Genomic DNA, 25,737 nt, shown 5'->3' with positions numbered 1-25,737 from the left:
CACAAAGCCTGTGTTTAGGGCCTGCTCAATGAATGATATACACAGAACACTTTTGATACTTCCTCAGTAATCCTCCCTTCTGGATGATGTACCAAAAGCTCTGTGTCATGTGTAGTAAAAAAACCCCAACACAATCCAAACAAAACAAAAAACTCATACAAAACCACCCCCAAACTAATAAAACCAAAACCAACCAACCAACAGAAAAAAATGCCTCAAAAAACCCCACCTAAACTAAAATCAAACCAAACCAAAAAATTTCAGTTTTGGAGATATCTGTGTAACTAAGTAGCATGAACAAGAAACCTTTAAAAGTAAAGATTCTTGAAAATATATGAATTTTATTTTGCTTGAGTTTAGTCTGTGACACCAAAAGTTATGGCAAGCACTTGAAAAATTTTGTCATACATTTACGGGAACATTGGTTTTGCCATTTCACTGACAATGGTCCTGTGCTTCTTGTCTTTTACAATGAATTCTCCAAATGTCACAGTGAAACAATTTGTACAGATGATGATGTCAGACTTACTGAAATAAGTCTTGTTCTGGTGCATTTGAAAGCTCTTAAGGTGCTTCAGTTGCTTCTGATGTCAGTCAAGACAGCGAGTAACATTGCATCTGCGTAAACACAGTCTCCTCTGAATGTTCTAGTGGCCTGTCTAGTTTCTGTGGAAAGCACTCTGGAGTTTGCTCTCCTTTAGAGTTTAAATCCTTCTGCCTATGAGCAGATTACAAGCATAATTTTATAAACAACCAAATTGCTCTTAGTCATCAACCTACAGTAATAATTTTTCCTAATTTGCTGGTGTCCCTATCCATGAATGAACTGCAAGTTCTAGGAGCAGCGCCTGAACTCCATTTTGAGTTCTTCTGACCTAAATGTCACACCGTAAAATGCACTGCACTGAATGTTAATGAAAACTCTGTGAGCCCGTGTATGTAACCTAGCAACCCAATGGGAAACACAGCTGTGAAATACGAGTTTGTAACCCTGTTGGACGGCTCAGGCTCCCTGGCTGTGGCTACTGCTGTATATCAAAACGTCTCCCTACCTGTGGAGCTCCCACACCGCGTGCTTTTCTGACGGAAAGCACTGCCTGCTTTCTTCTAGCACTGCGTTGTTGGCTTTTGGTTTGTTTTATGGGTTTGCGGATTTTGTTGTTGTTGTTGTTTTTCTTTTTTCCCTTTTTTGTTCGTTTGTTTTTCTTCAGGAAAGGGAAGCGCTACTCTCTTGAACGGTACTGTTGCTATGTAACACCGCCGCCGTCGCGACGGCTGGGCGCGGCCATTTTGAACGCGGGCGGGAGGGCGGCGGAGTGGCGGCCAATCGGGGGCCAGCCTCGCGCGCCACGCGGCGGCCGCGCCAACGGCGCTGGGCCCAGGCGCGGGGTGCGGGAACGGCGGTAACAGCGGTAACGCAGCGCTGCGCACTGCCGGGTAACGGCGGGTGGTACAGCGGGTAACAACGGGTAACGCTGCGCACTGCCGAGTAACGGCGGGTGGTACAGCGGGTAACAACGGGTAACGCTGCGCACTGCCGAGTAACGGCGGGTAACGCTGCGCGATGCTGGGTAGCGGCGCCTAATCAGGGTAACGGCAGGCCCGCGGCGCGGAGGGAGAGCGGCCTGCCCGCGGAGCGGGCCGTAGTCGGTTCCGGGAGGATGGGGCCGTCAGGGCCGGGGGCGGCGGGGCTGTTGTGGGCGCGGGAGCAACCGGCTGATGCCTGCTCCGGGCCGCCTCTGGCGACCCCTCGGGGTTGTGGCGGACAGCCCAGCCCCCTGTTGATGCCCGCTCAGTGGTGTGCGATCTGAAGTGATTCCCTGAGTCGGGGTCGGTCTTGAGTCGGTGTAACATAAAAGCGTCCCTATTTTTACCCCGTTGCTAACCGGAGCTGTCTGTAGCTGGGTGCTGTGTTCCATCCTTATACGCAGTTGTGCAGCAGGTCCGGTGAAGAGTGCCTGGCCCTGGCAGATCCCCAGGCAGCGCTTGGCCAGGCGCGCCCACCCAGAGCGGGCGAGGCTCGGCCTCCCTGTGTGCCCCGCAGGTCGGCATGCGGCCGTGGCTGTACTTTTGGGTGCCGTCTGTTTGCCCACCCTATATACATTTAGCCAGCTGGTTATTTTAATCGCTGCAAACTCATGGGTTCCTGAAAACTCCTTACACAGGTTTACTGTGTGCTGTATGTTTTTCCTAATTTGTTGCTGGCTAGTTAATGATTTCTTGGATCCGTATTGAGGAGATAATTGTCGTCTGTATACATTCTCAGAGCCAGTCAAGTCAAAGGTGGTATCAGATTAGTGGTATCACTACCTCCAGTGTAGAAGAGTTCAAATTTGTAGAGCTTTCCATTTGGAAAGCATTGTGGGTCTGATTAGTTTGTCTCTTTTTGCCTCTTCCTACAGCTAGGCTAAGCTTTAGTGGTAGGGTCAGGAGCTCCTTCAGTTAGAGGTGTGGTGTTAAGGTGTTGCAGTGAAAGCCTCCATGAAAAGAATATCGTTTAAGCTCTGGAGAAAAAAGTCTAATATTTTGCACATTGATACCTTACCAGAAGCCACTGGTCCCTTAAAACTGATGGTCATTTTCTGAACCTGAAGTGTTGGATTATAATTCAGTAATTTCTGTTCCTGTGGCCATAGTGTGGTCATTAAATGCTAGCAAATCAGAGCGAAATAAAGTAAAAGGGTGTGGAGGAAAGTATTATTATACTTTATATCTTATTATATTTCCCGTTATTTAGATACTAACAATATAATATTTTTCTAAATTATGCTTTTACAAATTACTATCCTCAGATGCCTTTATCTGTCCAGTATAACTTGTCAAATAAGACAAGTTATACTGGACAGATACAATACAGAATATTTGAGAAGATTGGTTAAAGCTTTGTAGTCTGTGACAAATAAAAAAAGTTTGCAATGTGAACAGTGCTTGATATCCTGTGTTGAATACTTAATGTTGTCCTGAGAATAAATTAATAAATAAATGTATCTTCTAAATATACTGACAAATGTCCCTATTGAGACTATAGAATTACTTAACCCTTAATAGCTATGTCATAGCAGTATTTAGAGATTCTATTTGGAGGTCAGTAGTGTTATTCTCTGTGGGTAATAAAGTATAACAAACCTTATGCCTGAAAAGTGCTTAGTGATTTTTACTGGGATATGTATATCCGGTATGCAATAGCAAAAATATTTAGGGAATCAAATTTCATTATGTATGATGATAATTTAGACTTTTAACTGAAGTAGCCGAGAAGTTCACAACTAGTTCTCTATGTTTTCCTTGATGGTGGGTCAGGAAGTGTCCAAGGCTTTTGGGGAGACCTTGATGCTACAAAGTTAAATCTTAAGATGAAAACAAGATCTCTAGAACAGTCAGTGCTTAAAGATCAGGGCGTTTTTGTTCTTGACATACCTGTTAGAGTGAGAAGAATAAAAATGCAGATGAGTTGTTTTTTGGTGTTTGGGGTTTTTATTTCCAGCCCTTTATTCATTCATCTTAACTTGCACAGGTAGTAAGCATCATAAGACATAAGGTTTTTAGCTATGCATTAAAGATGAGTAAATGCTATAAAATATCCAGGAACATTTTCATGTTTTGGATATGTGTGTTGAATTGGCATTGTGATGCAAGATAGTTATATATTGAAAAAAAAAGTTTATGTCTTTTTTTCTCTTTCTTATTTTAGAGAGAAATTTATTACATAAAAAATGATTGAATCAGTCAAATTAAGAAGACAGTCCATGCTGGATTTCTACTCACATTATGAACATCTTTGTGAACTTCAAGGCTCTCTGCCACTGAAAGCTGTGAAGGCTAACGTGACTCGTGATGCTATTGATCTTATTGTGGATCACATCAAAGCTACTGATTGGGCACCACTTCTTAATGCTCTCAGGCATAATAAGACTCTGACTTCTATTGGAATAAGAAGTTTACATCAGCATGGTCTTGAAGAATCAGGTCTGTATGAAAGAAGAGTATGTTGATGTATGCGTGTTAAAACTTGTTGCGTAAAACTTCTGCATGATTGAATACCCGGGGGAAGAATTGTTATGCCCGAGGAATTACTATAATCTAAGAAAGTAAACAAAAAAAGGAAGGTATGATTATAATTGCTTTTAAGCCAATAGGGACTGGATTTTACTGATGTGTAGTTTTTATTTTTCACTAGGTGTTGAAAGACATAAAACTTACCTTAGAAGGAGAATTCCAGCAACTCTACCGAAAGACTTGACTGGCCAACTATGCAAAGCTGTGAAAGGCTGTCTCAGTATATCAGATGTACTAAAACATTTAGAACTGCAGGGTTTGCTTCTGAGGGAAAGAGACCTAGCACTTTTAACAAAGGTGAGAATATAATAGTATGTACAAATACATAGTACATATAGTACAAAATATACAAATAGTACAAATAAATGGAAAATATGCCCAGCACAGAGAATAGTAGCAACTAATATTTGCATGTATTTGTTGTAGACAAGGATATTTATCTTCTAGGATATTTTCGTGTAGTCTTTACATATACATATAGAATGATTCTGCTGAGACTTTTAGTGTAACCTGGTCTTAACTGAATGTCTCAGAAACATAAGGCTTACTAGAAAGATCTTAGCAACATCTCTGCCATGTGCTTGAGGCGTATGACATAGGCTTATGACTGAAACTACTGTGCATGTATGGGATAGAAGGGAAGTTGTGGGACACCAAGGAGATAAAAATGGATCTTCAGATGTGTTACTGAAAAGCTCCAGTTTGCTCATGACTGGCTTCTAGGAAAGGAGGTTGCTGCTGGTTGCCCACAGGGAAGCCTCCTCTGTGCTAAATAAATGAACTCGCTTAAACTGAAGGTGAAGGTTTGCTGATTTTGACCTTTGTTTGAAACCTCTAGAGTTTCTTGTAATGAACAGAGGATGAGTGAGTGGTTTGGGTGACTTGGTCTTTTTTTTTTTTTCTTTTTTTTTTCTTTTTGCTTTTCAAGCCAGATAACAACATTGATTGTTTTATTCTTCAGGGCTTGGCCACAGCTTCATCTTTGGAGAGTGTCTCTTTAGCCCACTGCCCAATTGGAGATGGAGGGTTGGAAAGTAAGTTCAGAATCAAAACCTGTAAATATACTTTTCTCTCTTAAGTTTCCAAATAGGTAAGCAAATTTTTCAGTATTTCCATTCCTGTTTTAAATTTGTCTATGGAGCTTATAAGAGCAATCTTTACTGCATTCTGCATTTAAAGACTTGAATTTCTTCACTTCACGCTCATATCTATACTATTTTGTAGTGATGTTTATACTTTTAGATTAAAAAACAGTTGTATTTCTTTACCCTTTCCTGATTTGTTTAAGCTTCTATAAGTAAACTGAAATCAAATATTTTCTAACTTGTTCAGATATTCTTTGCTGAATATTTGCACTAGAAATGTATGAACTTAGAACACACTAATTGTATTCAAAATATACTCTGTATTTCAGGACTAGTTCATTGTCAAAGCTTTTGGCTGTTAAAGCTGTCTGTTAATAGACCACTGAAGAAGCATGTTCTGATAATGTGGAAATGCTGTGTGTAGATAACATGCTTGCTTTTGTTTTCTTCAGCAATCTGTCAGAGTATAAAGAATACAGCTACTATCAGATTTGTAAACTTCACAGCATGTAGCCTCACGTGGCGAGGGGCAGAACATATAGCAAATTTATTAAAGGTAATTTAATCAACTTTCTTAGAATGGAGTAAGAACTTAATAAATTTAATTTTATATTCTGCTTTAAAGCAGAAGTAAAAAATCTGTTACAGTGCTTCATGAGGAGCTTGTGTGAATACCAAAATTAAGTGTATGTTCTTATGAAAGCTGTGACTTTATATGACAAAAGTAGTTTAGTTTACTGGTGTGGAATTAAATTTGCTATTTCTTAGGAAAAAACATAAATAATAAAGTATTTTATTTACGTGAGGACTAGGCCTGTGAACGTTTTCGGAGTGCTTCTTTCACTGTCACTAATTTTGAAAAATGTCTCCAGTATTCTTAAGCACTGGGTAAGAATAATCAAGTTTACAGTTTAGAAGCTGCTGATTAATCAGGAGGTTTCTGCCTAGTACTGTGTTTTAATTAGTGTTAATCGAGGTTTCTGTGGAAGCACAACATTTCGTAGTATGTATTTATTTCCTAGTATGTATTTATTTCCTATTCAGTATGCTTTGAAAGTGTCTGTCAAAAGAAGGTGATAAAATACTTTGTAGCCAGGTTTAATCATTTGCGTTGCAAACTGGGCAGTCGCAATAAATACGAGTTGCCAGTAAGGTTAAAAAATTAGTTATGTTTCTTGAACTCAGGAATGGTATACTTATACCAGCATTCAAACCATTGAACATGCTTTACTAAAAGAGGAAACTTGTGATCATGTCATCGATTATGGCTTTGCCATTTCACTCGGTAACAGCTTCTTTGTTTGCAAAGCACCAGGCAATAAGAAGACATGGTGAAGCTTGGGCTGAAAGCCTACGTTACAGGAGACCTGATCTTGAATATATGACAGGTTTGAGGCGGATTACTTTGAACTGCAACATGCTTGTTGGAGATAGAGGAGCAAGTGCCTTTGCAGACTGTCTAGGAGAGGACCTTTGGCTAAAAGGTATTATTAAGTCTTTTACTAATGAACAGCAGAGTAATTCAGAGTAATACACTTATATAGTAACTACAGACATAGTGATGTATATGATTATATGTATATGTACATGATGTACGTGTATATATTCCATATAATACTGGCCTACACCAGCAAATTCCCAATATACCTCATACCTGATTATTACTAGTTGCTGTAAGGATTTCAGCAAGATGTCCATATCTCTACTATCTTTTCTACTGTCTCTGTCTCACTACTGCATCTCTTAAAATATAGTAGTGGCAGGCAGAAGACTTAAAATTATCAGTTACAACAGCTGCAGCCAGAGGAGTAACTTACTGTATAGCTTCAGAAGAGTACTCTTTTTATCCAAAGAAATCTCTCTTCCTCTTTTGAAGTATCTGAATACTGTTGTGTTATCTAGTATTGTTCTTCAGTACCTTTGAGAATGAATTTGTTCTACAGTATATCTACAGTATATTACTGTATCTAGTAATCATACAATAATGGTGCTGGTGTCAATCATAGTATTCTGTGTGTGCAGTGAAATACCTGGTTTATAGTTTTGTTTTCCAGTTTGAGGCAGGTGTACAGATAACATCCATACTGATGGAGGAGGATCAGATTAGAGAATACTTAAACGAGCTGGACAAACAGCAGTCCATAGGTCCTAATGGGATGCGTTCACAAGTGCTGAGGGAGCTGGCTGATGTAATTTTTAGGCCACTCTCAGTAGTCTTTGAAGGATCATGGTGATTGGGAGGGCGTGCATGAGGACTGGAGGAAGATAGCTAATGTCGAGCCTATTTTCAAGAGGTCTGTGAAAAAAGACCCAGGAACTACAGTCTTTCTTGGATACCTAGAAAGGCAAGGATCTGCTGCCATCTAGAGGGGACCTCAGCAGGCTGGATAAATGAGCTGATGGGAACTTCATGGAGTTTAAGGAAAGGAAGTGCAAAGTTCTGCCCTTGGACAGGAATAATCTGTGCACTAGAGCATGCTGTGTGGCTGAAAGGCAGCTTTGCAGAAAGGATGCTGCAGATCCTGGTGGACAATAAGCTGTCCATGAAACAGTGAGATGCCTTTGTGGCAAAGAGGGCCAGTGGTGTTTGGGGTGCATTAGGCAGACTTTTTAAACAGGTTGAGGGAGGTGATTCTTCCTCTTTACTCAGCACAAATGAGGCCGTGGAATCTGCAGTATAGGAAGGAACTTGAACTACCAGAGAGAGTCCAGTAAATTGCCACTAAGATGAAGGGACTAAGCCTGCTCTGTTTTCAGAACAGGCTGAGGAAGCTAGGACTCTTTGGCTTGGAGAAGAGAAGGCTCAGAGTGGGATCAAGGTGTACAGATATCTGAAGGGAGGATGTAAAGGAGATGGAGACAGACTCTTTGCAGTGGTACATATGGACAAGGCAAGATGGAGTGGGTAGAGATGGAAACGCTGAAACATGATGAAACCCTCTTACTTTGACTGAACACTGCCACAGATTGCCCACAGTGGTTGTAGAGTGCTTCATATTACCTCCTCTGCAGATGTTAACAGTTATTTCTTAATGTTGAAAAGTTCTAGTTGTTTTCTTTGAAAGTAATACTCCTGTTTTTACACATGACTGTTATCATCATGTCTTCAGTTCTTTTGCTTCATGTTCTATGAAATGGAGGTTTTCAGCAGGACTAATTTTTTTAGATATTAACTATTAAATTAAATTACTAATTAATGCAATACTACCTCCACTGATTTTTTTTTTTTTTTGCCTCCTTGAACGTTGATTTGCAGCACTTGATTTGCAGCAGTGTGGAATATCCAATGAAGGAGCAAGGTCATTATTAGATGCTCTTCAAACTAACACAACATTAGTGGTACTTGATGTAAGAAAAAATCCATTAATTGGTATGTATCTGTGTCTGCATTTATTCTCTTTGTGTGGTTGTTGGGGTTTTTTTCCTTCTTCAGTAACTATATGGGGAAAGGTAAACTGCTTTTAAGAAAGAAAGAACATGCCATGATAATTTGGTAAACATTTTTAACATGGGAAAACAACCAGGATAGTAATTTGTGCTTATTAGTCAATGATCTCTTTGTACACAAAAAGAATTGTCTCTTACAGAAAATTCTTAAAAGGGTGTTTTAATTCATTCTAGCTCATGTTCTGATAAAAAAGATTATTGAAAGAGTTCTCAAGAATGGAAGCAGTGCTGACTCAGAGGTATGTTTTACACATTTTGGAATGAGTTTGGGATTTTCTTTGTAGTTTCCATTGCATTTATTTTTTTAAAATATGATTTTTTTCAAAATTAATCTAAAACAACTATTCTAGTTCTATACAGAAGTTTGACTCAGTACAAATAAAAAAAACCCACTATCTAGGGGGAAACCTAAAACCACTATGATGAACATGTTACTGTATTGTGCTTTCTGTATAATTTCTTAAGGAATTAAAGCTGTCACATGTGATAAAACCTGGATATACATTTAATGGAAAGGAAAATGGAAATGTGTGTGTATTTGGGCATTACCATAGAATGTTGACTAAATATTGCTCCAGGACTGCTGGAGGGCTTTCTACTACATACGTCCTTTTCAACATGGTAATAATAAGTTCTAATTAAAAAGTAAAGGAAAGCACAATTTGAAATTTAGCACTTAATTTATTTTAGAACTTATTTCTTGTCTCTAGCTTATGTAACCAAAATTTTTTAAAGTTGCTCAGGACTGTTCTTTCAATGCAGACCATCTATGAAAACAGAGTTCAGTTAAAGTACATTACTCCCATTCATCTTGCTCTAACTGTTCACACACAGTTCACAGTAACGTGCATAAACTGAATATCTAGACCATTTATGATTAGGTATACTGTTCAAATATACAGAAATCTGATTCAGTTCTCAAAGGAGTCCGAGCAATCCCAGTTTTACAGTAGAATTTAATGCTCTTTTGGTTTTTGAAATGACTAAATAAAGACAGAACTGTGAATGTGTAGAGACTGTCTAATAAACTGAAAATTTGTGTACAGAATTTCTGGAGGATTAATACAGTTCCCCCTTCAATCTCTAGAAGATCTTTTTTGAGAAGTTGAGGTTGGTTGTGAAGAAGTACTCTCTCTGCTTGGCAGATGGGAGTAAAACTTACAAAATATCACAGGAATCACATGAAAATAACATCTGCCTGGAAATGCTAAAGATAATTGGAAAGCCAGACCATGGAAAGAAGCAACTCTGGGAAATTCCCATATGCTAAAAGATAACTTGACTCAGGACATTAGTTTTATATTCAACCACTTAGTGTGGTATCTTATACTTCCACTGGCTTGCTATGTAGCTTTGCTTCTTCTGCTAGTCACAGCTGTCTTTTCTTCCATCCTGCTTTGTGTAAAAAGTGGGTGTTTGTTTTTCAGTAGCGCGTAGTTGATTCTATTCTGGACCCTTTTTTTTGGGTTTGCGAGAGTAATTGTCAACTGCTAATTGATGCCTTTGCTAAAACAAAAGCTCTATATTGTGGCAGCACTGTATAGCAGTATAGTGAACTGTAATCGTAGATATGACCAAGTGTAATAGGTGGTGAAAGTTTGTGTAGTTTCTGAGAGACTTAATCCAAGGAAAAATCCATTGAAGGTGTCTACAAAACAGGATACTTTCAAAACACTGGTTTTGTATTTTGCTGTCTTTATACTTGGATGCTTAGATGTTTTACAACAACAGCAGAGACGGCTGTGTGCTAGATGAAGTTTTGGTTTCATCTAGTAAAGCTGCCCTTTTAGATGCCCAGCAAAACAAAATTAAAATTACTTTGGCTCTTAGACTCTTGCAAATTTAATTTTACTCTTTCTGGGTGTGTTTTAGTTTAAAGTTACCAGTTCGCTTGCACAGGGACCAGATCCACCTGGAGACACAGAAAAATTTATACAAGAATTAATTGTATCCAACATGAAAAGAAAAATATTTTCTTGACAACAATAAATTTGAATTAAATTTACTTAGAGCACAGTAATGGCATTTTAATTATTCTGATGCTTCAGATGGGAATAGCTCTGGCATACTGTTAGTACTCTGATGTCGGATTTAGGGCTATGTGAGACAAGCTTTGTGTTAAAATCATCTGTATTTTATTCAATGACTAGATCCTGGATTAGTGAGGCACACTTAAAAGTAAGTAATTATAGCAGAGTAATTTTAGAATATCTACCAGGAGTAATAAACTTTTGATCAGGGCAAAGGGAGCCTTTAAGAACAGAGCTGTTGCTATAAGAAAATGAAGTTTGAAGTACAGCCATGGCCTTTGGTCATCACTGTCTCTTAATTTTATTTTGGGGCTTTTACTTTGTAAGGATGAATTTTCATTACAGGCAAATTCGTGTTTTTTAAAATACTGACTTTATCAGTAATACAAAATCACATTAGGGAATCTTTTATTACTCTGGAGAGCTTTGGTCTGAGCCAGTCATTCCTATCAGGCCAGTTGTCTGAGAATTAAGTGCAGAAACCAGGGTTGCCTCTTTATAGTGTTGATGCTGGGGGATTTTTGCTGTAGAAGAACTGTTTTCCACAGGAGAAAGTATAATATTGGATGGGATACTGTAGTGGTGTTTTGGAAATGCTTTCTGCTATTGTAGGCTATCATCTGCTTAAATTTGGGCCTTGTGAGACTTCGGTTTTTTCTTGATTTTACAGCTTATAAAGTTTCCTGTAAGTGTAGTGTTCTCTAGATCTGACAAACTGCCTTGAATTTTAAATAAACATGTCTTCAACTGTCAGTTGCTAAACAGATTTATTTTTCTTTAAAAAATAAACCAAATTCTAGTTTAAGTGGCTGATGTCTCCGTCTTCCAAAGATGCTTTGAAAACTAAGCCAAAGAAAAGAACTATTGTCCTAGGAAGTGGTCGGAAAGGAAAAGCTACTATTCGTATTGGTAATTCTTTGTTTTTTTCTGACTACAGTATGTTTTGTCTAGAAAATTTTATCTGAATGCTTAAGAGCTTAAATTAAAAAATGTATGATGTGTCTAAATGTTAGTGTTTTACAGAACGTTTGTCTCAAAAAAAATCTATTTCTTCTTAATGATATAATGCATCTTCTAACATCATTGGTACCTGTAGGAAACTTTCTCTTGTTTCTAGTGCTGCTAGATACATGGCTGGAAAAATGGTAGAATATGCTGACTTAAAAATGTGTGGAAGCATTGCACAAATGTATTCTGGGTCTCCACAAGCTTTCACTTCTGCAAAGCTTGCCAGTAGTAAGTTGTTTAGTTCTACTGCTGTTGTAAGCTTTCTGTAGCAGGCTGTCTTCTGCAGAACAAACAAACATGCATTTTTTAACTGATGTACAAAAGGTTGTAAGATTTTTTTTTTAACTTCATGTAAACCTATTAAAAAGAGTATGTTTAATATAACAGGTATCTTGAATATTTATAAGTACTGATAGCTGCGATATAAAACATTTTTCAGACTACAAATTTCACTGTAATGCATTGCACTGTCTCTTGTCTTAACTCTAGTTATCTGGAAGCAGAGAGGTAAGTGATCAGGGTGGTAGTGGGAGAAAAAAATGCATGGCAAATGTGGTTGTGAAGGGTTTTGTGGTTTTTTGTCTTTTTTTCTGTTTTGGAGTTCTTCATTGTGTGGGGGGTTTTTATGTATTTTGTGGTTGGTTTTTTTTTGAAGAGAAGAAGGGAGTCAAGGTGAAAACTATACTGTTTATTATGTTCAGAATTAATTGACATTTTGAATCCCATTAATAAGTGATGCATTTCTATACCATTACAAAATCAGTTATTTTACTCAGAAAAACAATAATCTGAGTTCTCACTAGTTTCTCACTGTAGGAAATATAAGGTGATTAGTTTTCCAGACTTACTACTTTCTAGTTTAGAGAGAATGTGAGACTCCCCCTTGCCCTGATAAAAATTTAATTACTCTTGGTAGATATTCTAATGAAGATCCACATTAGGTTTCTTTCTGAGTCTACTTTGATGTTGTAGGATTTAAACAACAAAAGACCAGACCGAAAACTCTACTTTTTCTTATTAGTCCTCTGAAAGGAAGAGATTGCTTATGTCCTGTTCAAGCGATCTGCATGTGTATCAGCTTTATTTTTAGTTATCTTGCCCATAAATAAAATAATGTTCTTCACTCTGAAGCCACTGGAGTGCAATTTGAAACACATAGATGCCTTTATTGTCAAACCTCTTCTGCTACAAAGCTTTCCCTCCTTTTTTGAAAACTTGTCTTGCATCAGTTTAAGACCAGTTAAGAATACAATCTTATAATCTCAAGCTTTTGGACACTTCAGCAAAATTAGACTGAATGGCAGATTTCCTACAGTCCTTATTATTGCATAGAAAATTTTATGAACAGTAAGCTGTGAATTAATTTGTGAATAATAAGCTATAATGAATTCTCTTTTCTTCTGGTCTTGCTCTTCAATTCAGGATTATCATCTAAAAAATCTGTAAGTCCTGGGAAAAAAAATTCCACTGTGAGAGAGAGTTACTCACCAAAACCACTACCACCAGGCACAAAGGGCTTCCTTCCTTGGCGGACTGCAGAACGTGCAAAGAGATACAGGTGAGGTTTTCATAGAACAAAAAAAAAAAATACTAAACCAGAAAACTTGCATGAGAAAAACAGTAGAGAGCAATGTTAGCTTTTTAAAATACGATTTCAAAGTTACACACAGAATGGCATCATAGTTTTTTCTGTTTATAAAAATTTGAGGATTTTATATAAATTCTTCTCTAGTAAGGATTTAAAATACACAAAAATTAGCCATAGGAATGTTCATATGCAGCAAAAAAGCCCACCACAACCAAACCTACCTTGTCTGCTTGTTCTTTTGTTAATAATGATTTATCAAATGTATCTTAGCTGAAGAGGCAAGTTAGTGTTCTAAACTTGCTGTATAGTTGGTTTGAGATCCAGTTCACAGTGCTTAGGTAGTTTCCTGCCTCTTTTTTCTGCTTCACCCCACTCAATACCAGCATAATTATTGTGATCCATCTAAGAGCTGTAAATTAAAATAAAACTGAAAAAATACTTACACATGAAAGCTGTCTTTTGAAACAGTTCTTGTTTGTTTTTGTTTTTTTAATCCATTCCCTAGACAGCCTTTCAAAATAGAGACTGTATAACTATTTAAACAAAAAAATTACTTAATGCTGTATTGTAGCTGTGGTTATTAAGCTTAATTTTTAAAATGCTGAACACCAAATTCTCTTGTTGACTTTAATTCAAAATAATTAACTAAGTAAGATGCCTATTGAAGATATTAATGTTAGCATCCATTGTGTTGCTCTAAATCATGATTAACTAGGGAGTACTAATCAAAATGAGAATGTAATGAGGCTTAAAGAGATGTAGTGCAATGTCTGAGGCTGTTTATTTACTCTTACTGTTTCACCTGTCCTAGACTCTTGTGTTTAGAACATTATAAACTTGCTTTCTTCAAAAGTATGGTTTCGGTTTTTTTTTTCCTGAACTTCAGAGGCAGGGCCGCGGATTGTCCTGGAGAACTGCCATTGAAGATTCAGGTACTGTTTCTCTCACACACTGGTTTTGTTTTAGTGGGTAGCTGCCCGAAAAAAGGAGAAAATGTTCTCAACAGAATCTGATTGTCTGAAAGCTAGGACTGGAACATACTTTTAAAGATTCTCACTCCTAGGAGTGAAAAAAAGTAGCTTACATCAGCCTTTGGTTGAAGCTTCTTTGATACTTAGTTTACTTCCATTTCTATCTCTGTATCTTTTGTGTTCTTAGTCTTATGAGCTAGCTGAGTTGGAGTATAGGCACAATCCCTCCATAGGCAAGAAGAATAAGCAACAGCATTTTTCTCTGAATGCTTTCTGCACCATCTTTCCTATCTTGGGTTTTGATTATATACTTGTTTTTGCAGTTCATTATACCTTATTATTCACAAACTTCTCTGTGAGTTGCTCTACCCAGAGTAGAAAAACCCCATCTTCCTTCCTTCTCCTTTGTATCTCATTTCCATCACAGAAGGATCTGGTGGCTGCAGAAGCCACCAGTTATCCTCTGCTCTGGTGTAGGCTTCCCATGAACTGGAGTCCATGGTTAGCTAAGAGTGGTTGTGTCCTGTGTGGGGCTGATTCTGCTGCTAAGTCCTCACCACAAACTCAACATAGGCACACATTGGATTTTTTTTGAAATATTGTTTTTTGCAAATTTATTTCGAAGTTATATGGCTGGGCAATGTGTATACATTGTAAAGGACTCTGGGAAACAACTATTTAAATTAAGCTTTTTATATTATTTAATCTTTGATTTTTGCTAAACATTTTAATTCTATGAGTGGGCATGATTTTCTTTTCTGGTGTAACTAGACAGCTGTTCCTGTGAAAGTGACACTAGAACGTGCTTCTACATCTGAAACTGAAGACACAGAAGATTTAGAGGATGATATCCCGGAGACTGATTTGCCAAAATCATTAGATAAGACTGATGTAGCACAATATCAACAGTTACAGGTAAGAAGCATGTTCAGTGCCTTGGACTCCCTAAAGGCAAATTATATAAATTAAACCATGTTTTATTTAGAAAATTGTAATTTAACAAATAACCAGTTTTAGAGCAGGATTTCAGAATAACTTAATACAACTGTGGTATGTGTAATTTCTCTGTTCCAATCTTGCATTATAGTGCACAGATCTTTTGATCAGTGCTATTGACTGTGGTATTTTCTTTCAAGTATTTCTTTTACAAAAGTAATTTAGTATTATTTCTAAGAGCTAAAATATAGAAATTACTATTGTTTAAAAATAATTACAAAAATAGCTAAAAGCGTTTTCAAAAATAGCTAAAAGTTCCATTTTATAATCAAGCCTAGTAAACTTTTTTAATTTGCTTTTTATTATTACCTTCTACTTCTTCGATACTTAAAAAACTTTGCAGTAGTGAAATGGACTATTTCTGCAAATGTCTGACTGGGAATGTTCTTACTAAAAAAAGGGGTGGAAAAAAGGTATATATCAGTGGCTCTGTAATGCTGCTGAAGTAATCTAGAACTATTATAAAGTAACACCCTCAGACAGAATAAATGAGTTAACTGTTTCTAAAGTGTTAAGATTTTAATTCTGTTCAGAGAAACCAATGATTACTTCTGTAAATAAGAGATGTAATCAATCTGGGTTTGCTGGTTGTTGTCAGAGCACCACAGTGGGTGAATATGCTGTTTATGTGTGTAAATATTGGACTGTATACCTGTTTATGTGTAAGAGGAGTAAAGTTAAGTTTTAACTTGCTATAGGTTTATCAGTAGTGGGAATGTTTAGGGTGGGATAGAGTTGTGGAAAGCAAAAGGACTGTACAAATACTGCATTAATAACTACCAGCCTTTTCAGCTGATATATACTTTTTCTTTAGACCTTCTTCTCCCTAGAACTTTTGTTCAGGAAGATTTCAAAGTTTTCACATGTTGCTGGAAATTAGTTTTATAGGAACTTTTCCTGTTAGTGTTCAGTGTATTGACATTGCACTGTGAGGTGGCTTCCAACACTCTTACCAAGAGCACTTTGTCTGAAATTATAGAATTCCATATCATGTGCAAATTGCTCCAAAAAGCTGTATGTAGGAACTGCTGTGATTGCAGAAAGCTTTTGATGTATATATTCTTGCTGTTTGGAGAGGGAAGAGGCAGGCATTGTTTTGTGCTTTGGGGAAGGGTTGTCATACTGACCAATAGGATGTCATACCCATACTACTGCTAACACATTTGTGTTAGCTGTAGTACTACATGTAGGGCAGAGACAAGATAAGAAAGAGACAATTTATGATTAATTTCAACTTCATTGGAGAGAAGCCCACAAATTTTGACAACCTATCCCAAAGTTTTGATTTTTGTGTGCTTGTAAAGGTCCAGATTTTCTTGACTTCCTGAATTTGAAAACCAAAATACTTTTTTAGGCTGTGGTTGCTTATCAGATAGCACCCATTAAGCAATCTGCACCTGATTCTGTGCGTCACGCGTCGTTTCTGTTACCTTCACACAAAGCAGGTTTCGCATTATGGCAGAATCAAATTATCAAATCGGCCCCACTGAATTGTCTCTTTTCCCTCAGTCACGTAGTGCCTTTTCATTTCTTGCTTCAATCTTTTTCTCTTTTGTTCTCTTTTTTCACATTTGTCTGATCATAAGACTGTCAATAAACAGCTGTTACTGTGCAGCAGCTTGACATACTGATCCAACTGAAAAGTAGTCCAGTGTATTTGGTGGTAGCAGACCTTTCAGTAAATGGGACAACCAGTTGTGTTAGAGCAATGATGGGACTGCAGAGTGAGAATAAACAGTAAGAGGTGGGAGTTTCCTTAAACTGCTGCTTTGTCAAAAAAAAGCTCTCCAAGGCATCTCTTGATGTGACTGAATGACCAGACTTTCACTTAGGTATGCAAGTCCTGGAGAACTCTACATCCTTCTGCAGAAAAAGGGGTTTTAAGCATACTACTTAATGAAACAAACAATACTTAGTTGTGTTTTCATAAAAAAAAAAAAAAAGCCTTGTTTAGTGAAAGCCTAGTATCTGCTTAAATGAAAAATGAGAACTGATAAATATTCTCTCCTTCCACTAGAGGGAATCAAATGTCACAGTTGGTTTTGATGAAGTATGTAGTTGAGGAGCTCCCATCCTTTTAAATTTTAACTAGGGATTTAAATGGTGGACTTCACCCTTAATCTAGTTATCAGGGCAACTCTTTCTACATCTCACTACTTTGTAAATTGCAAAGAAGTGGAGATTGCACTGTAACTGTTTTTTTTTTTTAAGTATGATGCAGTCAAATAGAAGAACATGGCTGATCTGTTACTGAATTTTTTAAAATATAATTTTTAAAACTTAAGTTTTATACCTCTGTCTAGTGTTGAACAGACATACTGGTTATGGTAATTCTGACAGCTACCTATATTTCTGGTATTCAGTTTCATCTTAAAAGTCTACCAGTGCTGTCTTTCTGGGCTGTAATACTTGAAGGCTTAGTCTTGTAGCTTGGATGTACATTTAACTCTCTGATATCAATTTTAATATTTTCTGCACAGAGACTAGGGTGTTGTATCCACTAGTAAATTTCTTAAAAGCAAATCAAAGATTAAAATGTACATACACTCCTAACATAATGGTGACAAATTAGTTCCTTTAATTGCTGGCTTTGATATTGCTTATGAGGAGATGCAACTGCATTGTTCAGTTTTGTTATGAACTCAGCCCATAACCATGAAATACTATGTACATCTAGAGTGTGATAAATCAAGTTTAAACATCACTCCAAAACATCTACATTTCTGTTTAAAAAATCATAATCATTTGATTACGGTCTAAGCCAGTGACCTTTAACATTACAAACCAGCAATTTGAAGAAAAAGGTCAGTGTTTTCATCTTTAAAATTATCTAAAATCCATCCACAACAAAAATACTTGAGAGCTATGGTTTCTAAAGTAGAGTTCCTAGCCTACAGCCTAAAAATTTCAAAATATGAATAATTATATGTATGCACATGTACTATAAATGGAAAGGAAAGAATTCCTCAGTCTGTGTTAGCTAATGCTGATCTTCAGAGCTAGGCTGGGGGATTCCAAGTTACCTGTCAAGTTGTCAGTGCAGAACATTAAGGTTCTGCACTGTCAACTTTCAGTGCCGTGCTTCTATGTATGTAGAGGTTTTATAGCTCCCATCATTTCCACATCTTCAAAGGTAGATGGCAGTAAGATTATGATATTTTTTGATGGTTCTCCTTAGATATTTGCCCTCCCCCACCATGCCTGCAGCTTAGACATAGTGCTAAATCTGTTTTGATGCTCAAGTATGAGTATGATAAAGATATGACTAGCTTTCTACTTGCAGCATTTGCTTGGTTAATACTAGTCTAGGGATTTTAGCTGTGGACTTCACTGGAATAGTGACAGACCCATAATCATCACTTTGAGTGGTTGTCACTAGGAGGGCTGTATATAGAGTATTCTAGAACCTGCATCTTGGAACCAGTTGCAAAAGTACCTTGCAACTTACAACACCTTTGCATTTGTAAAAGGCTTATTTTACTATGCATTCTGTTGCACGCTAGTCTTCTCAGGTGATTACTTATATGAAGTGCAGTAGCATGCACTGGAATAAGCTTTTACTAGTAAACAGACTATTTCAGGGCTACTTGAATGTTGGATTCTCTTTAGAACTGGTTAATATACTGTGTACAAAATACAGTGTCCTTTTACATATATGTGCTTGTGCAAAAAGTGAAAGGGAGAAGTTTTGTATAGTCTAACCTATGAAAAATAGAATAGTTTGATAATTTGAACAGTTTTCACCTTTTGAACCAGAAGATTGTTAAGTTGCACAAGTACAAAAATTCTTGCTTGTTTTTCTAGTTCAGATGCTGTAATTAAAGACGATAATGCTCTGCTGGGATGCAAGAAAATGTGGTATTGCAAATCCTGACTACTCTTACTGAAATGGAGATTTTAATTAAAATATGAGTTTCGGCATCTTATTATAAGACTAGAATATTTTTATTAGGTTTTTTGGATTTGTTTTTATTCTTGTTAACTCAACACTAAACTTGGAATTGTGAAAAGCTTTTTATTGAAGAAATAAGTGAAACCAATTAGAAAGAGTACAATTCTTACATTTCAGATTTTTGTATTCTGACTACTGAGAGTACAATTCTTCAGAACTTTGTATTCTTACAACTATAAGAAGGAATAAAGGAAGGGATAAAATCCTGGCTAAAGAGTATAGTTGGAAAATCTAGATATGGCTGCTAAGGATTTCTTATTAGAGCCCAATTTGAGCTTTATAATGTAGATATATTTAATTTAAAATGCTGCTTGAAAAAGTGAAGGGGAAGTAGAGAAAAACGTGTGTTCTTGATGGTTATGTTATAGACCAAAGAGTCTTGGACTGTAATTTCATGTGATCTGTTGCAGTCTTACAAATCTTTTAAGTGAATCACACTTACTTCTACTTCTCTGTCTTTATATTTTGCATCCTAGATGGTCTACTGGTAGACCTCTGTCTTGTATTTTTGAAGAAGGTATGTTTGGAATGCCATTTGCTAGCTGTTAAGTTGTTGAGTTTTTTCTTATTGCATGTTAATCTGACATTTTGAGACAAATTTCATGATAGTTTATCTGTGTTTTGGTAGTTGGAGCTGGAAGAATGCATGGAAAAACTAAAGGAAGAACAGAAAGCTAGAGTAAAGGCTGAGGAACGATTACTAGAGGTAAAGATACTTAACTATTAACGATCTTAACTTTTAAAGGAGGCACTGCTCAGAGAATGCACTTGCTTAGGTGTAATTATCAATGACCACTAATGTGGTAGCTTCCAGAGTTTCAGTTCAAAGTCACGTGGATCGTTTACTGTTCTTAAGGGCAGTGATGAAATCTGTGTTTAGTAATGTTTGTTCTACTGATTCTGTTCCAGAGCCTTGAACTCCAGCTCAAGTTTTAATGTGTTTTTTTCATTTTCTGAAACAGTTATGATCTGGGGCATCCTGATACTTGCTTTTCTCAAGAATGTGATTAAATCTATTTTCAGTATGTACACGTAGACAGTTCTTTGTCTCCCAACTCACTTACCATGACTTGTGCTGAAAGCTGTGTGTCACAACTGTTGTTCAGTTTGGTTTATTCTATACCTTTGGTTTTTAAGTTTTATTTCTGCAGGCATTAACCATATTGGATGGTTTTCTGCATGTCACTTGTTGTGAAGTGCAGTTCAGCTTTGACAAAATTGAACAACTTATTGAAGTTGAATTGTGAGGTCTGTTTCCCCTCTGCTGTTGCTGACTTAAAAATATTCTTCTGCATGAATAAGCAGAATTTCTTGTAATATAGTTGAGTGTAAGGTAGTGTAAGCAAATGGATTTCGTCCTTTACATATGATTTGGAAGGAAGTAAAAGTGGTGATATCCTTTGAAATATGAGCAACAAGTGACACCCCACAGTACAGGGAGCAGACATCCACAAAGAATTCTGCACTTCTCAAAGACAGATTGTAGCCCTCTGTGTGACTAGCCCCATCTCCCTGTAATGTGATGTGCACCAGTGGGCTCTGCTGCCTGTCTGTTTTTTAGATCCTTAAATGGTTTTTAGGCTAAACACCCCCTACAAAAATCTTCCTCTGTCAAGGCAAGGCTGGTTGGACTTAGCACCTTTTACCAGGAGATGGAGTAAAACAAGTAGCTTAAATCTCTAAAAGAGTTTATTTTGTTGCTTATATATCACTTACAGTGCACTACACAATCTATAATTTTTTCATCCTCTCATAAAAAATACAAGACAGAAAGCCTGAGGTAGCGCTTGATCGCATAGCTCCAAGTTTAAATAAATGAGTTAATGCTTATCTCAAACACAAAACCTTGTATATCCTGTAGTTATCATGCAATTTTCAGTTTCATTATCAATTTGATTACTGGTCGATGTGGAGAAAAATTAAATCATCTTAAACTTTCAGTTTTGGGATGCACAGTGCAAAGGAGAGAGAACACTAGTATGAATTCCCCCAGTATAGAGGGGTGAATATAAGGAGGGCATTGGCCTTCATTAAAGTTCTTTTACTGGTAAAATAAATTCTTTGGTGTTAACATGGCATATAATACATGCAAAGTAAAACAATATGAAAACTAATTTTTTCTGCTTTTACTTGATCTGTCACGTCATGTACATACAGTGCTAAGACAGTGCTAAGCCAGTGGTTATGAGTGCCTGCAGGAATATCTATGGTAGCATAGAACTGCAGCTGTGGATAAGCAGACATACACAGAGCTCATGTAACAGCACCCTGAAAGCGTATGGTACATTAAACTCTGCATCTTGTTACATCAGTTATGATGCTGCTGTTTTGGCACACAAGGGAGGTTTGATATTTTGTGGTCTTTTAAACTGAAAATGAAAGAATTTTTTTTTTTTCCCCTGAATAGCTGGAAATTGAAAATGCAAGATTAAGGAGTCTAAATATCTCCCTATCCGAGGTTCTTCATGCACAGTCAGTAACCAGCATGATTTTGGAAGATGAAGGTGTTCTAGGCAGCATTGAGAACTCTTTTCAAAAGTTTCATGCTTTTTTAGACCTCCTTAAAGATGCTGGGTAGGTTGTCACTTTATGTCTTGCTGTTTTTCCTGAGATCTTTCCAAAATTATCCTCACAATGAAGTATGCTGCCTGCTACCCTGCCAGATTTCTAGGTCTGTACTTTCAGAGAGCAAAGGAAAATAAATTGGCCATGTACCTGTTGTTTAGTCTTTCCTAGTGGCAAAGGCATGATCTAAGCACTGTTTGGTTGAGTTCATGCATCTGTCTTTGGGAAAGGCTTTCAAGAAGCCTATTCCAAAGAGCAGAAAGCTTCTATGAAAGCACGTTTCCAAGTCTTTAGTGAATCACCTTTGGCTCTTAGCATTCCCGCAATATGAAAGACTCAAAATGCAGCTGAACTGCCTTCAGAAAGTGTCCTGTTACCTTGTACTCGCCATTCACTAATTGAAGTATGGAAATCTACATGGGATTTGTATCTCCAGTATTTTAAATCTGTATTTATTGTTATTAGTAGTAGTACTACTACTACTACCACAGAATATTGATAAAAGTTTGTATTACCACAGTACCTGCAGTTTGTCAGAGAATGGTTCATCCTTCCCGTTTTCCAAAGAATTTCAGCTTGAACTCAGCTTGTAAAGTTTGTATGACCAAATATGGCAGTCTCATCCACAAGAAGGGAGTGATGTGAATATGTGTTGTAGTCTATTCTGTGGATTCAGAGGAGATCACAGATTTTATTTGCCCTTTCTATCTTCCACTTCCAAATTGTAGTGATAGACCTAAGTAACAATGGCCTCAAGTTATGCCAGGTGAGGTTTAGAAGGGACATTAGAAAAAAATTATTCTCTGAAAGTGTGGTCAGACATTAGAACAGGCTGCCCAGGGATGTGGTGAAATGGCCAGCCCCGGAAATGTCCATAAAACATCTGGACATGGTACTTAGGAGACATGGTTTAGTGATGAACCTAGCCGTGTTAGATTAATGGCAGGACTTGATGATATTAAGAGGTCTTTTTCAGCCTTAATGATTCCATGATTCAATGATTCTAACTTACTATAAAGTTCACCCTGAAACTGTGTTTTAATTTTTGTGATGATCAGTTTGTAGAGTTGCCATTACTACAGGAGTTTGAAACTTCTCAGGAAGGGAAAAATGCATTTTCACTACATGAAAAAAATTTCTTTATATGAGCCCTATATCTATTCATAGTAATAAGGAGCTGCACTGAATGTTGCAGAATCCCAATCACAAAGAATGCTCTTCTCAGTAAGCTTCTTTTTATCATATGTTTTGCTATCAGTTAATGACTGCAACTTTCCACTTTTTACTGAGGCCTAAAACCCACATGTGATTGGTTTGGCCAACTTACAAGCTGGCAGGTGACCCAGCATCATTGTATTTGTGAAGCTTGTCATTAACATGTTAAGAGAATATGCGATTTGGAGGTGTGGACCAATTTCTGCTTGAATGACAGAGTTTTAATCTTTGTTCTGCCTGACATGGAATCTCATTGCCAGTATGCTGCTGAGTTCAGTGCTAACTAGGAGAGCTTCATTCTCAGCCTTGTAATGCTTGTTTTGAATCTGCAGACTAATTTGTGCAAAGACAAGAAAATACCTTCAGCAACTTGTTTTCATCTTAGTTAAGGTATTCTGAGCTTCACATAAAGTAATTAGAAAACTATGTTCAAGGCTTTAACAGATTCTGCTTCTGGTTTTGAATGTTTTGTCTTTCAAAGAGTAAGAACAGTTAGTGTGATTTTCTATTAAACTTTTATTTTACAGGCTTGGACAACTTGCTGTATTAGCTGGGATAGACCAATCAGATTTTGGTATTTTGGGGCATCCACAAATGAATGCTACTCTCAGTAAGCCTGTGAACACAGTAAAGGAGAAGTCTTTTGAAGAAGAAAGACAGGAACATACTGAGAATAACAAAGTAAGTCTTTATAAAGATTGCTAGAGGCAATTCTACTTCATACTCTTTAATGTACTTTTTAGCTGTTAATCCCTGTCTAATTCATGCAATTATTACTGCAACCCTTTGCTATAGCTGTGTTTATACAGATCATAATAATTTAGTGATTAATGTAAGCTTTTAAAGTGTTTACCACTTCGAGCACAAACTGCAGTATTTTGTAATGTATTAAGCTTTGGTGGTAATTGTGTTGTTTCCTAGTCTGAAATAGAAAGTCCCAGTAGTGGAATGCATCCATTCAAATTGGAAAATACCATGATGAGGTTTCTTAGAAACATTTAGTATTGAAGTTAAGTGTTTTTAAGAACCCTGGTCATACAGGAGAGGCTATACAATGTACCTTTTGAAAATCATGAATTATCTTGTAAGTAATTATAGTGTATATGTCCAGTCCTGATAGATTTCTCTGTGGCCATGACATCAGCTTCGGGCGCTACAAATTTGTAGTATTTGTCAATATTGCATAAGGTTTTATGTTTTGCTGTGTGAATTAATGGTAAACCTTGAAGATTTTTTCAAAGGAGGTATTAAAATTCCTGTAACAAAGAAAAAAACCCCAGGCTTTTTTAAAGGCTGTTAAAAATTTAGATACTGGAGGCCTGTAGCTATGTCCAAGTCAAATAAAACTGTCGTACCAAGAATCACACTGCATTCCAGTGTGTTTCTTATATTCAAAGTCTTCCACTCTAACTGTTTTAATTTCCTCAAGAGCACATGAGTTTCTTAAATATAATGTTAAAAATCTGGGGGTTGTTTTAACAGAGTGGAGAGAATTTCCAGTTCTGCAGTTTGAAGACTCTCGTTCTTACCTCCCAATACTGGTGATAGGTTTGTGTTCTTGTAGCAGCTAGGTGTTGTGGTATAGAGTGTTGAGACTACACTTCTGTGAATTGCTAGTAAACATAAGGAATTGCAGGTGTTTAGGGATGATAGATGTGATTAAGTTTTGGTTGCTTTTGTGACACATCTCTGGTATAAATTTCAAGCTAGATGTAAAACTAATGTGCCTATTCTGTGTCATTATCAGCCTAGCAATATTCAGAAATCTGTTTTGAAAGGTGATAAAGATTGTTCAATTGCTATTACTCTGTGTCTTACCTATATTAGGTAAACACTGTATTTTGCTTTGCAGACTCCAGTATAAATGGCAGTTGTAAAAGTGGCTTTTTTTTCCTCCTCTAGTTGCCTGTTTTTTCATTGGAATCTTTTGTTTCAGAACAGAGCTGGGGACATCCAATTTCCTCTTCCTGGAACATTTCAGTCCCAGATAGTTGTGAATAATGCCTTTTCATCACTTAAAGAAATGAGAGAACTTCAGGCTGCTGGACAGCAGTACCAGCCAGGTTTGTGGAAGGAAAATGAAGCTCAAACAATTAACCAAAACAAAGAGAATAAGCCTCGAAGTAGTACTCCAGTATTATTTGAGAGGAGGGTCAAACAAAATGAGCAAGCAAAAGCACATCATTCAGCAAGGCAGTTGGCTACCAGTCTGCATTCATTTGCTGATTCCAGTGTACAAATCAGAAGTGATGACAGCAGAATATCCAATGGTATTTCTGGTGAAAAAAGCAAAAATTATTCCTCTAAAAAACACATTCCTGTAGCAAATGAAACAGCAACTCCAAGTAACGGAGTGAGAGGAGACAAAAGCAGACTGCAAGTAGCAAATGTTAGCTCTGGAACTGATACTGTAGGATCTGTCTCTGAAATACAGGAAAGTATACCAAGTGTTACCAGCATTTGAAGCAGTTCTAAAATGTTTGAACTGTTCTTTACACTTGCAAGATTATGTTTTGGATGTCTCAGTATAATTAGTGGAGTTTTTGTAAAGTTTTGTAGATTTTGACTTTTTAAAGCATTGCATACTGCTCAATATTTCTCTTTCATGCTTACATTCTTTGTCACTAGATTTTTAGTTTTGAAGACATGTGAGACACCTAAAATGGTACCCTTGAGTTTGTACTACACATGAGGGACTCGACATACGGATTTCATTATTAGAGATTTTTGAACTAATAAAGTTAATTTGAGTAAAGTTTTTTCCTAGTGTTTATTTTCAGTGTATTTCAGTGGGAGTGCAGAAGTGGTTTTGGGGCAAACATCA

At 37.0% G+C, this 25,737-nt stretch overlaps 1 protein-coding gene across 5 annotated transcripts; it reads left to right on the top strand.

The window, feature by feature from the left end:
- Positions 1 to 1,321: 1,321 nt before the first annotated feature.
- On the top strand, positions 1,322 to 25,737 carry CEP78 (centrosomal protein 78). 5 transcript variants are annotated; one of them, XM_050986842.1, is made up of 16 exons: positions 1,322 to 1,437; positions 3,692 to 3,966; positions 4,178 to 4,353; positions 5,018 to 5,090; positions 5,594 to 5,697; positions 6,451 to 6,625; positions 8,398 to 8,511; positions 8,763 to 8,827; positions 11,419 to 11,527; positions 13,049 to 13,184; positions 14,101 to 14,146; positions 14,957 to 15,100; positions 19,762 to 19,839; positions 21,541 to 21,707; positions 23,441 to 23,594; positions 24,850 to 25,737. In XM_050986842.1, the coding sequence occupies exons 2-16, from the start codon at positions 3,714 to 3,716 to the stop codon at positions 25,375 to 25,377; spliced, it is 2,322 nt and encodes a 773-aa protein (XP_050842799.1). In that variant the 5' UTR covers positions 1,322 to 1,437; positions 3,692 to 3,713; the 3' UTR covers positions 25,378 to 25,737. The 5 variants fall into 5 exon arrangements, with proteins under 5 accessions (XP_050842799.1, XP_050842800.1, XP_050842801.1 ...); XM_050986843.1 differs by having other exon boundaries at positions 1,343 to 1,412; XM_050986844.1 differs by having other exon boundaries at positions 1,355 to 1,459.

The sequence above is a fragment of the Serinus canaria genome, chromosome Z, assembly GCF_022539315.1.
Source record: "Serinus canaria isolate serCan28SL12 chromosome Z, serCan2020, whole genome shotgun sequence".
Taxonomy (NCBI): Eukaryota; Metazoa; Chordata; class Aves; order Passeriformes; family Fringillidae; genus Serinus; species Serinus canaria.
The sequence above is the reverse complement of the archived record's forward strand: the minus strand, read 5'-3'. Positions and strand labels throughout refer to the sequence as shown.